At 34.5% G+C, this 14,419-nt stretch overlaps 1 protein-coding gene across 2 annotated transcripts; it reads right to left on the bottom strand.

Moving 5' to 3' along the window:
• Nucleotides 1-41: 41 nt before the first annotated feature.
• On the bottom strand, nt 42-10,182 carry LOC130823148 (putative pentatricopeptide repeat-containing protein At5g08310, mitochondrial). 2 transcript variants are annotated; one of them, XM_057687773.1, is made up of 7 exons: nt 9,945-10,182; nt 5,148-8,476; nt 4,851-4,880; nt 4,094-4,150; nt 2,247-2,283; nt 1,846-1,980; nt 42-1,086 (listed from the first exon to the last, which is right to left on the bottom strand). In XM_057687773.1, the coding sequence occupies exon 2, from the start codon at nt 8,147-8,149 to the stop codon at nt 5,585-5,587; it is 2,565 nt and encodes an 854-aa protein (XP_057543756.1). In that variant the 5' UTR covers nt 8,150-8,476; nt 9,945-10,182; the 3' UTR covers nt 42-1,086; nt 1,846-1,980; nt 2,247-2,283; nt 4,094-4,150; nt 4,851-4,880; nt 5,148-5,584. The 2 variants fall into 2 exon arrangements, with proteins under 2 accessions (XP_057543756.1, XP_057543755.1); XM_057687772.1 differs by lacking the exon at nt 4,851-4,880.
• Between the last annotated feature and the right edge of the window lie 4,237 nt (nt 10,183-14,419).

Genomic DNA, 14,419 nt, shown 5'->3' with positions numbered 1-14,419 from the left:
TAGGTGAGTTAATAACACTCTCACTATTGATACCGTTGATATAAATTAAGCCAATTTGATAGAAACCTAGTTCAATAAACATGGAAAAAAACAAAAAAAGGAAAATTTATAAACCCCCAATTGAAAACCCTAATCTAAACAATAAGGAACCCACAAGAAGCTAATCCAATCAAAACTAAGATCAATGAATCCTTAGTAATGAAATGATGGATAGTCATCAAATCTTCAAGATTCTATGTGTTTAGCCCTATTTATAACACATAGGGTCTAAAACACTTACATGCAATCCTAAGGAAAAACAAGAAATAGAAAAAGAGAACAAAATGTTCCAGCGCCTAAAGTCGAGTCGGCTTTCCAATGGCCAGGGGAAAAGTCGACTCGGTTTTCTCTTCTGTCTCCAAATCCCTTTTGATCATTTGAAAGCCAAATTACCTTATCTTACTTTTAACTCTTTTTACCACAATACTTTTACCATGGAGTAAAGATTAAGTCACATCCTTAATCACCCTTAAAACATCATAATCTCCACCTTGACTTAAGTCCGCAAGCCAAGCACCCCAAGCATGCCAATTATCATCAAAAACACATAAACAATCCAAACATCATCGTGAGCTAGAGTGAGCTAGAGTAACGTGTAAATCACATACACGATTCTTGGTGAGGAAATCACATCCTCCTTCTATATGCAAATCACATGCATCTCCTATAGACTACACCTTAACCCCATCACTAACACATCACATGTTAAATGGAGCAAGTCTAACCAAGTCTACACATAGACTAAACTTGGCACAAGGTAATGGTTTAAGTCATCATATCCGCCAGGTTGTCTTCCGTTGCAATCTTGATCAAAGTTATCCTCTTCATTTCAATCTCATCACAAATGAAGTTATACTAGATATTATGCGAAAGACTGAAGTATATTGTATTAATCAAGTTAAACCATTTAGTTTCAAAGCATGAATGATTGAATTCTCCAAATGTAAATATATTGAATAATTAAACTTAGATAAAACAACAACAATAAATAACCTTCTCTGCCTGGGATTTCTTCTTCCAAAGCCAACTTCGATGCTCCATCTAAGACTGCATTTAACCGTGAAGGACTAGTTATTAGTAACTGAAATAAACCACAATATCGTCCTGAATGAAGTTAATATTTGTATAAGATAGTAGCACAAATTGAATTCACAATAGGCATGCTAGATATTCAAAACACTTGCGTAATAAGCAGTACATAATATCATGAAATGCAAATTTGGAGTTCTCTTGAGTATTAGTCGAAAGCAAACCTTCCTCAACAAGGCCAGCATCAAACCATTCAATGATAAAGACCTTAAATCAGCACCTAAGCATACAGAATCAGTTTTATAGAGCACTACATTATAATATCAATCTTAAAAGCATTGAGTGAAAACAGAGAATACAGCGTACCAACAAATATAAGTGGAAGGAAAAAAGCACATAATCAAAACACTGAAAAGGTCAAACAATGTGCATAGACCATACAGTACAACAACCCACATATTTATGACCTAACCAAGAGCAACTATAGACCATACACAAACAGCATTTAGGAAGAGCACCCTTAGTGGGAATTTCATTATCTTTACACACCTTGTGACAATCAGACAATTAGTTTATAAAACACTTTCATTATGCTAATACAGGCATGTTGTTGAACTAATGAAGCCAAAGGGAGCACAAGTAAACAGTTCAATAGCTAATATGTTAAAGGACAGAAGGAATTCCAGAGTAAAGAGATGAAATTCTGTCATTAAACATACAAGAGAAGCGAAAGGAATTTGCAATGCAATAGTTGTGAAAATTGTATTAAATTCATACCTTAGAAGCAAAGAAGGGAAGTTCAGTCACATTTGATTTTACGAACGAACACTCCAAAACATCAGGAACACCAGTGAGTTCCTTTAAGCAGCCATCAACGCAACTGTAGTAGGCAAATAAAATTGCGAACTAGGGCTGAACAAATGAAATTGCGAATTAGGGCTGAACCTATAGGATTTCGATCTCCAGAAAATCATACACTATATTCCAATTTTCCCTAAAATATTGGTTCTAGGGCACATAATAATTGAAAGCAAATACAGAAGGATTGCAACAAGATTATCCAAAACACTATACAAATTGATTACAATTTGCCATTGTTGTTGGTTATTCATCCTAACATTCCTTAACAAAATCTAATTTTCAAAGAAAACAAAGAGAGAAGGAGGAAGGAAACTTACCCAAAATCCAGAACTTTAGATTGAACCAAGGAGGAAGCTGCAATGTCGAAAGAAGCAATATCATCTATGGTGGAATGGAGGATGATGCAGCATATTGATGGAAAAAATCGCAGGCAGCAGAATGAAGAAAGCAAGCAGCAGGATGAAGAAAATAGCGCGTTGTAATTTCAATGAAAATACTAAAGGAAATAAAAATTGGGCGGCTCATTATTTGTATCGCTTGTGAGACAAATGATACAAATAATACTTAATTGTATCATTTGTTTAACAAACGATACATATAAGTATTATTTGTATCATTTGTTTTAACAAACGATACAAATAATACTTATTTGTATCGTTTGTTTTGACACATGATACAAATAAGTATTATTTGTATCTTATGTTTTACAAACAATACAAATAATACATTTGTATCCATTGTTCAATTAAAAAATACAAATAAGGTACATTTGTATCTTTTGTTAGAATAAAAGATACAAATAGCATTATTTGTATATTTTTTATTACAATTAAACATAAAAATAGGGGTTATAATGATACTTTTTCTCTGCAGTTGAGGAGTCATAGTGTACTAATCAACAATCAACCCAAAACTGCGCATTTCATTCGACCTCCTCTTAGCTAAATACCTCATACTCGACTTTGCTATAGTCTCTAACAAACAATTATAGCTATAACTATTAGGAACACGAATACCCATCTCCCTAACATGATCAAATAACACATTAGCTTCTTCCACTAATCTTACTTTACCCAAACACCTAATAAAAAACCCAACGCCCCAGGACTCATAAAGCGTCCAATGTCAATCAAGTCTAAAGCCAAAGCTTTCATTGTCGAAAACCTGATAGAATTGAAGCCATAGCATTGTAAGTTTAGCAATTGTGCACGTATCCATTTTGAAATTTTGCCCAATTAAAATTTTTTTAAACAATTCTCCAATTTCTGATCCCCTTTAACACGTATTCAACGATCTCTGGGATGAGTTTGGAACCGAGCTGACTTTGTTCTTGGTTGTTGGGATCGAAACTTCTAAGTGAAAATAGAAATCAAATCATCAACCACCCGTTTACTATCTGGAGAGAAATTTGTTATGTAGGGTTTACTTCTAATCGTTGTTGGGACAATGGGATGTTTTCGGTTATTTGAGCATCAGGAAAGTTTAAGGGTTGAATTAATATCTAGTTATGTATGAGCTGAACTAATCTTGGAAGTGGGTGATAATTGGTGAATCCTAGTAATGGTGAAACAAGAGAGTTGTGCAAATTGTAATGGTGTCGCATATTAATGAAGTTTTCATTTCATTGTCATCAATTTTTATGAATCTTTGCCTTAGCTAAATACTACGCGTAAACTTTTTAAATGAACTAGAGTCCCTCTATAAACTATTAATTTATAAATTCCATTGGATAAAATATAAAGTAAAAACTTTTAAGTCCATTAGTATTTTAATAGAAACTAAATTTTAGTACCGTTCAATTCAATTCTAGGTTTTGGTATGTAAAATATCTAATTTATATGATTTCATTTTTACATGTAGATGATTAGAAAATATAAAACTCTAAATTTGTTTATAGTTTTCTCATGACCCATGTTAAAAACATGAATAGGCTTCAATCCTCCTAAAAAAGCATTGTGTTGGTTTAAAATATTGTTAGTTGATTAATTATTTACAAGAGAATGATAGAAATTTATGAATGAGATGAAAAAATCACATTTGTAGATGTGATTATTAACAACAAATAATGTAGAACATCATTATCATCATACCCAATGTATCTCACTCATAAAAGTTATGATCATTGATCAGTGCCCGGAAAGGGATGGAAAATGATAGATCTTACCCTTTTCTAAGGAGATAAGGAGGTTGCGGCCAATGAAACTCTTAGCTCTAGGAAACCCTACAAATGAAAACAAAAGGCCACGCAAAAAAGATAATTAGGAAGAAGAAAACAGCAAGACAAATACCATAAACTAGAGAAATACAAACACAATCACAAATGCAAGATACAATGGCAAAGCACGTTGAAGTTATTAGATATTTCATTGAAGAAAAATTAAAAGAAATAATTTTTAGTATTCCTTTTGTACGAATAGAAGATCCACTTGCAGGTATTCTCACAAAAGTTGTTGAATTGAAAGCCTTTAAAGATGTCTTAAGAAAGTTGGATGTTGGAGATCCTACAATTAAGAAGTTAGAAGTTTGCTACTCAACCATATTAATTAATAGGAGAACTTGTCATACAACCGAGCGCCTAAAAAACCGTCTTTCTAAGAGACACCTCTCAAGATGTTGTGAACAATGGTTGGAAGAAAGTTATCATTGTTGGAGATGGTAATCTGGTTATCAAGACTCTTCGTCAAGATCCTACCCGTGGTCTTCATACTCAAATCCCTATTGATAATATCATTTATTTAAAAAAAAATAAGGAGCTCAACTTCTTTCCCAACAACACTATAAGAATAATTAGTGAGTTGTTTTACATTAACAGAGAGTTTCTTGCCTCTTAAAAGCAAAAGTTACGTTTAGCCTGTTTTTACACAAAAACGAAATTTATCGTTTGTCATTGTGATATTCTGAGATAACCAATTGATACAAACCTTTATAATTGTTCTTCATCTCAACATTTCCTGTAGGCAATAGCTATGTTAGAAATCAGAAATCTCTGTTCTTATCACCATGAAACTGTCACACAGCCACTAAAATCTGAGATAATAGTTCGGTTCTAATAACAGCAGATAACAGTTCTTTCTAGTAGATACAAAAAGAAAGCTCGGACACATTGACATGCCCGTATTTATTTCTAAAATTACAGAACAGGATAAGAATTCTTCCAAATGTCAGAAACATGTAGTTAAAATTCAGCACAAATTATTGGAGTATTGCAGAAACAGTACCTGCGTCTGTGTTGGTGATAGCCATATGGCAAAAGTAACTTTGCTTTATCCCTACAGCAGTAGGAAGAGCCGGTTGAAACCTCTCAGTTTTCCTCGCATCAGATAATGCACACAGCTTGCCTTTGCAACCAATTTACATATGTGACAATGATCAGCATGGTCTTAAATTCAGGTTTGAGGAATATTTGGCTTAAGTTCATGCATCCCCTTTCAAATAGGTTATAGGCATTACCATACTTCACCCTTCAAAGCCGGTTGAAACCTCCCAGTTTTCCTCGCATCAGATAATGCACACAGCTTGCCTTTGCAACCAATTTACATATGTGACAATGATCAGCATGGTCTTAAATTCAGGTTTGAGGAATATTTTGCTTAAGTTCATGCATCCCCTTTCAAATAGGTTATAGGCATTACCGTACTTCACCCTTCACACCGAATCAAGAAACTGGAATGCTACCTTCTGCAAGAAGTGTATTAACACAGCTTGCAGTTAGCGGTTCAACACGCAGCTTGAGAACTGCATTCCTTACAATAGCGTAATTCTTGTCTACAGGGTTTGGAAACATGTTCTTCTCAACTATCTTTTTCAACAAATCCATAGCCATGACGGGGTTCTTGTTCAACAGAAAAGAATCCAGCAAACCTATATGCACAAAAATATCAGCACTCATTTCCCTTTTCTCCATCTCTTGGAGATAAGATTGTGCCCTATCTGGCAAGCCATTCTTGGACAGACCACTGATCAAGGCCATGAAAGCAATTTTGTTGGGTGGACAAGCTTTAACCTCCATTTGATTCCACAGCATAAGCGCATCATTGGGTCGCTCAGCATTACATAGCCCATCTATTAGCGTTGTATATGTTATGACATTAGGCTCCCTGTTTACCTCATCCATATTTGAATACCAAACAATAGCTTGATCTACATTACCATTCTTACACCACCCATCAATGATAGAATTATAGGTTACTGTTGAAGGGACAAGCCCCTGTGCCTGCATTTCTTTCAACATGTTCTCCGCCTCAGACATTCTGTTAGCTTTACAAAGACCATCAATCAAAATGTTATAAGCAACAACATCAGGTCTGTAACCGCGGGAATATATATCACGAAACAGCTCCAGAGCCCGGTCAACTTCTTGAAGTTTGAAAAGCCCATCGATAGCAGCAGAATACGGAATCAAATGCGGAACAAGACCTGCTTCAACCATATTAGCAAGAAAATTACACGCTTCCACTGCTCTTCCACGAGTGCATAGCTGTTTGACAAGAGTGGTAGAATTCTTTATCCACGGTTCATGCTGTCTTAGACACATCTCTTTTACTATAGTAGTAGCTCCTACAACATCCCCCTTTTTACAGAAGTATCCATATATAGAGTTATAGGTGAAATGGGTTAGCTTGATCCCAGACTGTTTCATCTCTCCCAACAGGTGAAGACTGTCAAGTATTCTGTCAGCCTTGCTTAAAGCATCAAGAAGATTGTTATAAAGTAATGTATCCTTTTGACAACAAAATTTATCCATTGACCCAAAGAGCTGTAATGCTTCATCCAATCTACTATTTTGGCATAAAACATTTATTATAATACTGAAAGAAGATGAATCCAAGCAATTAATTCCTTTAAGCTTGAAAAACTTTTCTAACCTGCTACCACATTGATGTTTTTCCTCCATCATCATTTTCACCAGGTCAAGGGCTCTATCAATGAGACCAATGCGAACAAGACCATTCAAAACAGAATTGTAAAGCAATTTCACTAACTCATCATCAAAACAATCTCCGTTTTCCTCAAGTAATTGTGCCATTACCTCTTCTCCGACAGATGATATAAGCTCCGTGAGTATACCAGCATCAGGAAATATCCCACAATTTTTCATTTCTGAGTACAATTGCATAGCTCTAAGAGGCTCTTTATGTTTGCAAAGACCTCTAATCAGTACATCGTAGACGCCAATGTCAGCAGAAAATCCGGTTCTGTGCATTCTGTCAAATAGCTGAAGGGCCTTATCAACATTACAATCAGATACAAACCCATGTATTAGTACATAAAATGTCTTTTCATTCAATGTCAAGTTCCAATCTTCCATCTTTTCAATCAACTCAAAAGCCTTATCCACTTCTCCCCCCTTACTGAAAGACACAACTAAAATCGACAGAACATGGGAGTCAACCCAACCCTTTTCAAGCATTTGATTGAAAACAATCAAACTCTTCTCAAACTCTCTAGCATTGCAGTAAATCTGCAGTAGAGGAGTCATAGTGTACTTATCAACAATCAACCCAAAATTGCGCATTTCATTCAACCTCTTCTCAGCTAAATAGCTCATACTCGACTTTGCTATAGTCTCTAACAAACAATTATAGCTATAACTATTAGGAATACAGATACCCATCTCCCTAACATGATCAAATAACACATTAGCTTCTTCCACTAATCTTACTTTACCCAAACACCTAATAAAAAAACCCAATGCACCAGGACTTATAAAACGTCCATTATCAATCAAGTCTAAAGCCAAAGCTTTCATTAGGGCATTTTGTCGAGCACCTGATAGGATTGATGCCATAGCATTGTAAGTATAGCAATTGTGCACATATCCATTTTGAAATTTTGCCCAATTAAAAAATTTGTAAGCAATTCTCCAATTTCTGATCCCCTTTAACACGGTTTCAACAATCTCAGGGGTGAGTTTAGAACCGAGCTGACTCAGTTCTTGGTTGTTGGGATCAAAACTTCTGTGAGTGAAAATAGAAATCAAATCTTCAACCACCCTTTTGCTATCAAGAGAGAAATTTGATATGTAGGGTTTTGAGCTGTTATTTCTGATGACTGCTGGGACAAATGGGGTGTTTTCGATTGATTGAGCATCAGGAGAGTTTAAGGGTTGAATAAATATATAGTTGTGTATGAGCTGAACTAATCTTGGAAGTGGGTGATAATTGGTGAATGCTAGTAATGGTGAAACAAGAGAGTTGTGCAGATTGTAATGGTGTCGCATATTGGTGAAGCATTCATTTCACAGCTGCCAATTGTTCTAAATCTTTGCCTTAGCTAAATACTTCGCATTAACTTTTTAGGGCCTGCCTGGATACAAAGTGATATAATGTGGTTTAAATATTTCAAAGTGCTCTATTACAAGGGAATGAATTAACAAGAGAAGAGTTACTTGACATCATCATAGATGGATTGGTATAAAAGCACTAGAATAGTAGATAAGGAGCTATAAGACCCTCTTCTCCATGAGTGTTCTCACTGGCATAGCATATAGTCCTAGCTCCTCCTTTAGTCAAAATACAAAAACTTCCAAAAGCAATTTCTATTGAACCTAAATATTCAAAAAATGAAGAACAATTGATAAGCAAATTAATAAATTAATAAATCATTTACTATCAGATTATTTACTGATATTTCAATGTGACAAGTAAATTAATAAATCAAGCAAAATATAATGAAAAATCACAAAATTAAACACAATCGAACCTATATAGCCAAAAACCGATGAACAACCTACAAGCAAATTAATAAATCACTTTCTAATCGTATCCTTTACTAATCTTTTAATTTGATAAGTAAATCACTAAATCAAGCAAAAAATGATGAAAAATCAAAAAAAGCAAACACAACAAAATTACCTTAATATCAAAAAAATTGAACATAAACAATCCATAAAATCATGTTTTCATCACAAAATCGAAATAAATGTAAAGATCGATATGTATTTACCTCAAATATTTCATGAATTTTGAAGGGGCAAGAGAATGAATGAGGAGTAGAGTAAGAAATATTATCTTAAAAAATAGAGTTGAGAAAACTCTAGTGAAGGGATGCGGCTGCTGCTAGCCTGCTCTTAGGGTTGTTCAAAACCAAATATTGGAGCATATCCGCATATCCGGTTAACAGGATATTAAAGGTACGATCCGGATCCGTTCCGGATTAAACCAGAGATCCGATATAATTCTGGTCGAAACCAGATTTTTGTTGCTTTTATTCTTGTTCGATTTTTTTTCTTTTTTTTCCTCAAGTAATTTTTAAGTGTAAGTGCAAAATTAAAAAAATTAAATGGGGTGTTTGGTATGAACATTTCAATACGGAGTAAAAAATTCAATTACTATTACTCCAGATTTTTTGTTTGGTATAATATTAGGTTGACCCAATCTCTTTCTTGAAGCTCCTATCTCTTTCTTGAAGCTAATAGATACCCTTATTTTATTACCATTTATTTATGTCAAGCAACAAATTCTGCTGCTATTCTTGTTGGTGTTTCTATGATCAAGTAAGTGTTTCCCATAATATGGTATACCAAACAACACATAACTACAACCCTTACCCTTACTCCTCTCTATCATTTCCCTTTCCATAACATTTTATATTCCCATACCAAACACCCCTAAGTGTAGAAACTACACTGTAAGTTATTCACAGTCAAATGTAGAAACTACACTATACACAGTCGAATACACGATACACTGTCAAAGTTCAACTGTGATAAAGATGAGCCAATATCATTAGGTGACCCAAAAATACCAAAACTACACAGCTAGAAAGTCGAAACTACACTATACACAGTCAAATGTCCGGTATAAAAATGGCAAAAACAAAAGAAAAAATATCGAAAAATTAAGTGGTGGGTGAGACTCCATGTAGATCTTCAAGTTTAAGTTGAGAGGAGATTCAAAAAAATCTCCTAAAACAGGAGCGCTTGAAAACCATTCAGTGAAAAAAAAACTAATAATTTAAATGGCCATTGAACTAGTAACAAATTAAAAATTAAAAATAAATGAACAAAAACTTACCCACTTGCGATTGAGAATGGAGGCGAGAGGCGATAGTTGAAGAAGAAGAGGTGAGAGGCGATTGAAGAAGAGGCGAGAATGAGAGTGTAACTGTGAGTGACTAGGGTTTTCAATTCATAAGAAGTAGCAATAAATGAAAATGCAGTGCACTGAGTATTGTCGACTAAGTAATGTAGATCTTAGCTTGTTAGGTTAGTTTCTATATTTTTGGTTTTCGTAAGATTGTCGAGTACTTGAGTGTGGATGACATACAAAATATAAAAAAATCCAATATCCGAATTCTAAGATTACGTGACTTGTATTCGATCTGAATATCATGCACAGAAATCGGATATACGATTAAGTAAATTCGGATTCTAAGAACATTGGAATCAACCAAACCCTTTTCAAGCATTTGACTGAAAACAATCAAACTCTTCTCAAACTCTTTGACATTGTAGTAAATTTGTAGTAGAGGAGTCATAGTATACTTATTAACTATCAACCTAAAACTGCGCATTTCATTCAACCTCTTCTCAGCTAAATAGTCATAATCGACTTTACTATAATCTCTAACAAACAATTATAGTTGTAACTATTAGAAACACAAATACTCATTTCCCTAACATGATCAAATAACCCATTAGCTTCTTCCTCCTAATCTTTCTTTACCCAAACACCTAATAAAAAATTATGTTGTCATTTAGAGCGTATAATGGTCATCGGAAATTAAATTAAATTAAATTAATTAATTAAATAAATTACTTTGATAATATCCCAAGGTTGCAAAGTTTGTGTTTTTAGTAAAAAGTAGTGTTCACGGATCGTGAAACAACTCGCGGCTCGCAAGGAAGGAAAAAGTTACTGTTTGAGGGAGCAGCAGGTCACAGCTCGCGACCAAACTTTTGCGGATTCTTCTTTGTAAAGTTAGTTTATCTGTTTTGTTGGTTTTAATATAACTTCCAACAGTTAAATATGGTTTTATTAACCATATATATTGGGATGGTTTGGTTCAAAGACGACATTAGTTCGTGAACCAATCTTGTGTTTCGTGGAGTAACATGTTGCTTCGTGAAATGGTATGAGCTATTCAATAAATATAGAAGGCTTGTGTGTTTTTTGGAGACATCCATTTTCTGATTTCTTTTCTTCTCGAGCACTTTACATAGAGAACTTGCAATCATCACTTGTAATTTTCTATATCTTCATCCATTTAAGTTTTCCTTACATCGTTCTAGATTCCGTGTGTTAGTGTAATTCTTTGTATCTCAGAACATATTTCCGATTTATTCCCAAGCACCGTAGTAGGGAGGAAATGATGTTTTAGGAAAGAGCATCTCGCCTAGAATTAATATCAAGATCAAACAAAATCTTCTTGTTACATTGTTCGGGTTTGAAGATCGGTTTCTCGGAGTTCTCGGTGGTGTACATAAGCATGGTTCTTGATTGTCATATTTAATTTGTTTCCTTCTACAAACTTGTAATTTTATTTTATTGTTTATTTGAGAAATAAAGTAAATTACAACAATCTAAAACATCAGTTTCTTTGAATTACGATATGGCAAGTCTCAAGGATTTGACAACCAATTTTGTCAAACTTGACAAGTTTGTAGCTAATGAGTTTAGGAGATGGCAAAAGAAAATGCTTTTTCTCTTAACTACTTTAAAAGTTGCTTATGTGATAAGTACACCAAGGCCTAGTGAAAAGGAAGATGAGACTCCGGAGGATATCCGTGCTAGGAGTAAATGGGATAATGAAGACTTTATCTGTAGGGGGCACATTCTTAATGGTATGAGTGATACTCTCTTCGATGTTTATCAAAATGCTAAATCCGCTCAAGAAATGTGGTCCTTACTTGAAACTAAATATATGGCCGAAGATGCATCAAGCAAAAAGAATCTTGTAAGTAATTTCAATAATTTTAAATTTGATGATAATCGCCCTATTATGGAACAATTTCATGAGATACAAAGGTTGTATGATAATCTTAAAAGGCATGACATAAATATGGACGAACTCTTTGTTGTCTCTAGTATTATTGATAAATTACCACCATCATGGAAATATGTTAGGAGTACCCTAAAGCACAAAAAGAAGGAAACCGATCTTACCCAACATGCCACCCATCTTCTCATAGAAGTTGGGATCCGTGAGCAAGAGAAAGGGAAGGATCCATCCTCGGTTTCTACTATTAACATGGTAGGAGAAAATTCTAACAACTCTAAACTTGTGAATAATAAGAAAAGGGGCTCGAGTTCTTTCAAGGGGAAATCTACTAATTTTTCCAAGAAACCTACAGTTGGTGGGTGTTGGTTTTGCGGAAAACCGGGACATCGTAAGAAAGATTTTTTTCTTTTCAAGAAAAAGAATGGTAACAAGGGTAAGGCTTCTTATAGCCAAGATCCCGTGAATGAAGGTATTTCCTCACAATCAATTAAGTTTAATTCTAATTTGGAATTAAATGGAACAAATTATAATATTGTTATGTGCAGGATGATTCATGGTACATCGATTCGGGTGCCTCTAGGCACGTTTGCATGGATAGGAGATGGTTCAAGACCTTTCACAAGTGTAATGGTGATGAGTTTCTCTATATGGGAAATAATTCTACTATTCAAGTTCTTGGGAAAGGTTCGGTTGAACTGCATTTCACTTCGAGGAACCTTCTTACTTTGAAGGAAGTGATGTTTGCTCCTAAGATTGCAAGGAATTTAGTGTTGGGGCCGGCCTTGAATCATATGGGATATAAATTAGTATTCGAATCTGATCGGTGTGTAATTAGTAGGGGTGGTGTATTTATTGGAAGATGTTTTTTGAATTGTAATTTATTTAAGCTTTCTATCAAGACATATTTAGATAAAAGTTTATGTCATATTTATAACAATAATGTAAATATGTATGAATTATGGCACAATAGACTATGTCATGTAAATTATGAAAGTATGAAATATATGGGTAAATTAGATATTATTCCTATGTGTGGCTTTGATAATCGAAAATATAGTACTTGCATGTTAAATAAGATCATTAGAAATCCTTTTAAGAAAGTTGAAAGAACTTCTAACATTTTTTATTTAATTCATAGTGACTTATGTGATTTCCGTAGTACTCCATCTTTAGGTAACAAAAGGTATATGATCACTTATATTGATGATTATTCTAGATTTCGTTATGTGTTTTTATTGCATTCTAAAGTTGAGGCATTAAGCATGTTTAAAATCTTTAAGAATGAAGTTGAAGTACAATTGGATTCTAAGATCAAACGATTTAGAATCGATAAAGGAGGGGAATTTTATAACCCTAGTTATTTCCAAGAAATGGGAATTGTCCATGAAACTACGGCGAGTTACACCACAATCAAATGGTGTTGCTGAAAGAAAAAATCGGACATTACAAGAAATGGTTAACTCCATGTTATCCTACTCAGGATCGAGTGAAGGATTTTGGGGTGAAGTAATGTTAAGTTTGGGGATTCAAACTTGAACTTTGGTACAAGAGAAAATCAAACTTGAATTATCTTTGAGTTTGGGGATGCAGGGCAATTGTAAGAGTGCTTGGTAACAAAAGGAAGAAACTCGGAGAAAGAGGTTTCGATTGCATCTTTGTTGGCTATACACATCATAGTCATGCTTATAGGTTCTATATAATAAAATCTAATGACTACATATCGGTTAATTCGATAATTGAGTCTAGAGATGTTATTTTTGATGAAACTCGATTTTCATCAATTGGTAGGCCTAAAGACCTACAAGTTAGTACCAATGTTCAAGAAATTGATGAAGATCAACTTGAATCTCAAAATGTTTCATCAAAGGATGAACATGTAGAGAGTTCTCTTAGGAGAAGTAAGAGAGGAAGGATTGTCAAATCTTTTAGTCCAGATTTTGAAGTCTACTTAGTAGAGGGTACAAGAGATTCTCTATGTACATCCACACCTTATTGTTTAAATGTGGAGGACAATCCATCAACTTACGAAGAAGCAATGTCTTCTCGTGATCAGGCTTTTTGGGAAGAAGCCATTAATGATGAAATGGATTTCATCATGGGGAATAACACTTGGATCTTAACCGACCTTCCTCCAAGTTGTACTCCACTTGGATGTAAATGGATATTTACAGTTAAACGTAGACCTGATGGGTCCGTGGTTCGGTTTAAAGCAAGATTAGTGGTGCAAGGCTTTAAACAAAAGAAGGGTATTGATTAATTTGATACTTATGCACCGGTTGCTAGAACTACTACTATTCGACTCTTGATTGCCTTGGCTTCTATCCACAATTTGTTGATTCATCAAATGGGTGTCAAAACGACATTCCTTTATGGTGATCTGAAGGAGGAAGTGTATATCCAATAACCCGAAGGGTTTGTTATCAAAGGACAAGAGAAAAAGGTGTGTAAATTGATTAAGTCTCTCTATGGACTTAAACAAGCACCAAAGCAGTGGCGTCAAAAGTTTGATGACACCGTGTGTCTTTTGGTTTTGTTGTCAATGAGGCCG

Source organism: Amaranthus tricolor, chromosome 9 (genome assembly GCF_026212465.1).
Source record: "Amaranthus tricolor cultivar Red isolate AtriRed21 chromosome 9, ASM2621246v1, whole genome shotgun sequence".
Classification (NCBI taxonomy): Eukaryota; Viridiplantae; Streptophyta; class Magnoliopsida; order Caryophyllales; family Amaranthaceae; genus Amaranthus; species Amaranthus tricolor.
The sequence above is the reverse complement of the archived record's forward strand: the minus strand, read 5'-3'. Positions and strand labels throughout refer to the sequence as shown.

Excerpts from the sequence above, each read along its gene's own strand:
- LOC130823148 (XM_057687773.1), bottom strand. The coding sequence starts at position 8,149 with ATGCGACACCATTACAATCTGCACAACTCTCTTGTTTCACCATTACTA.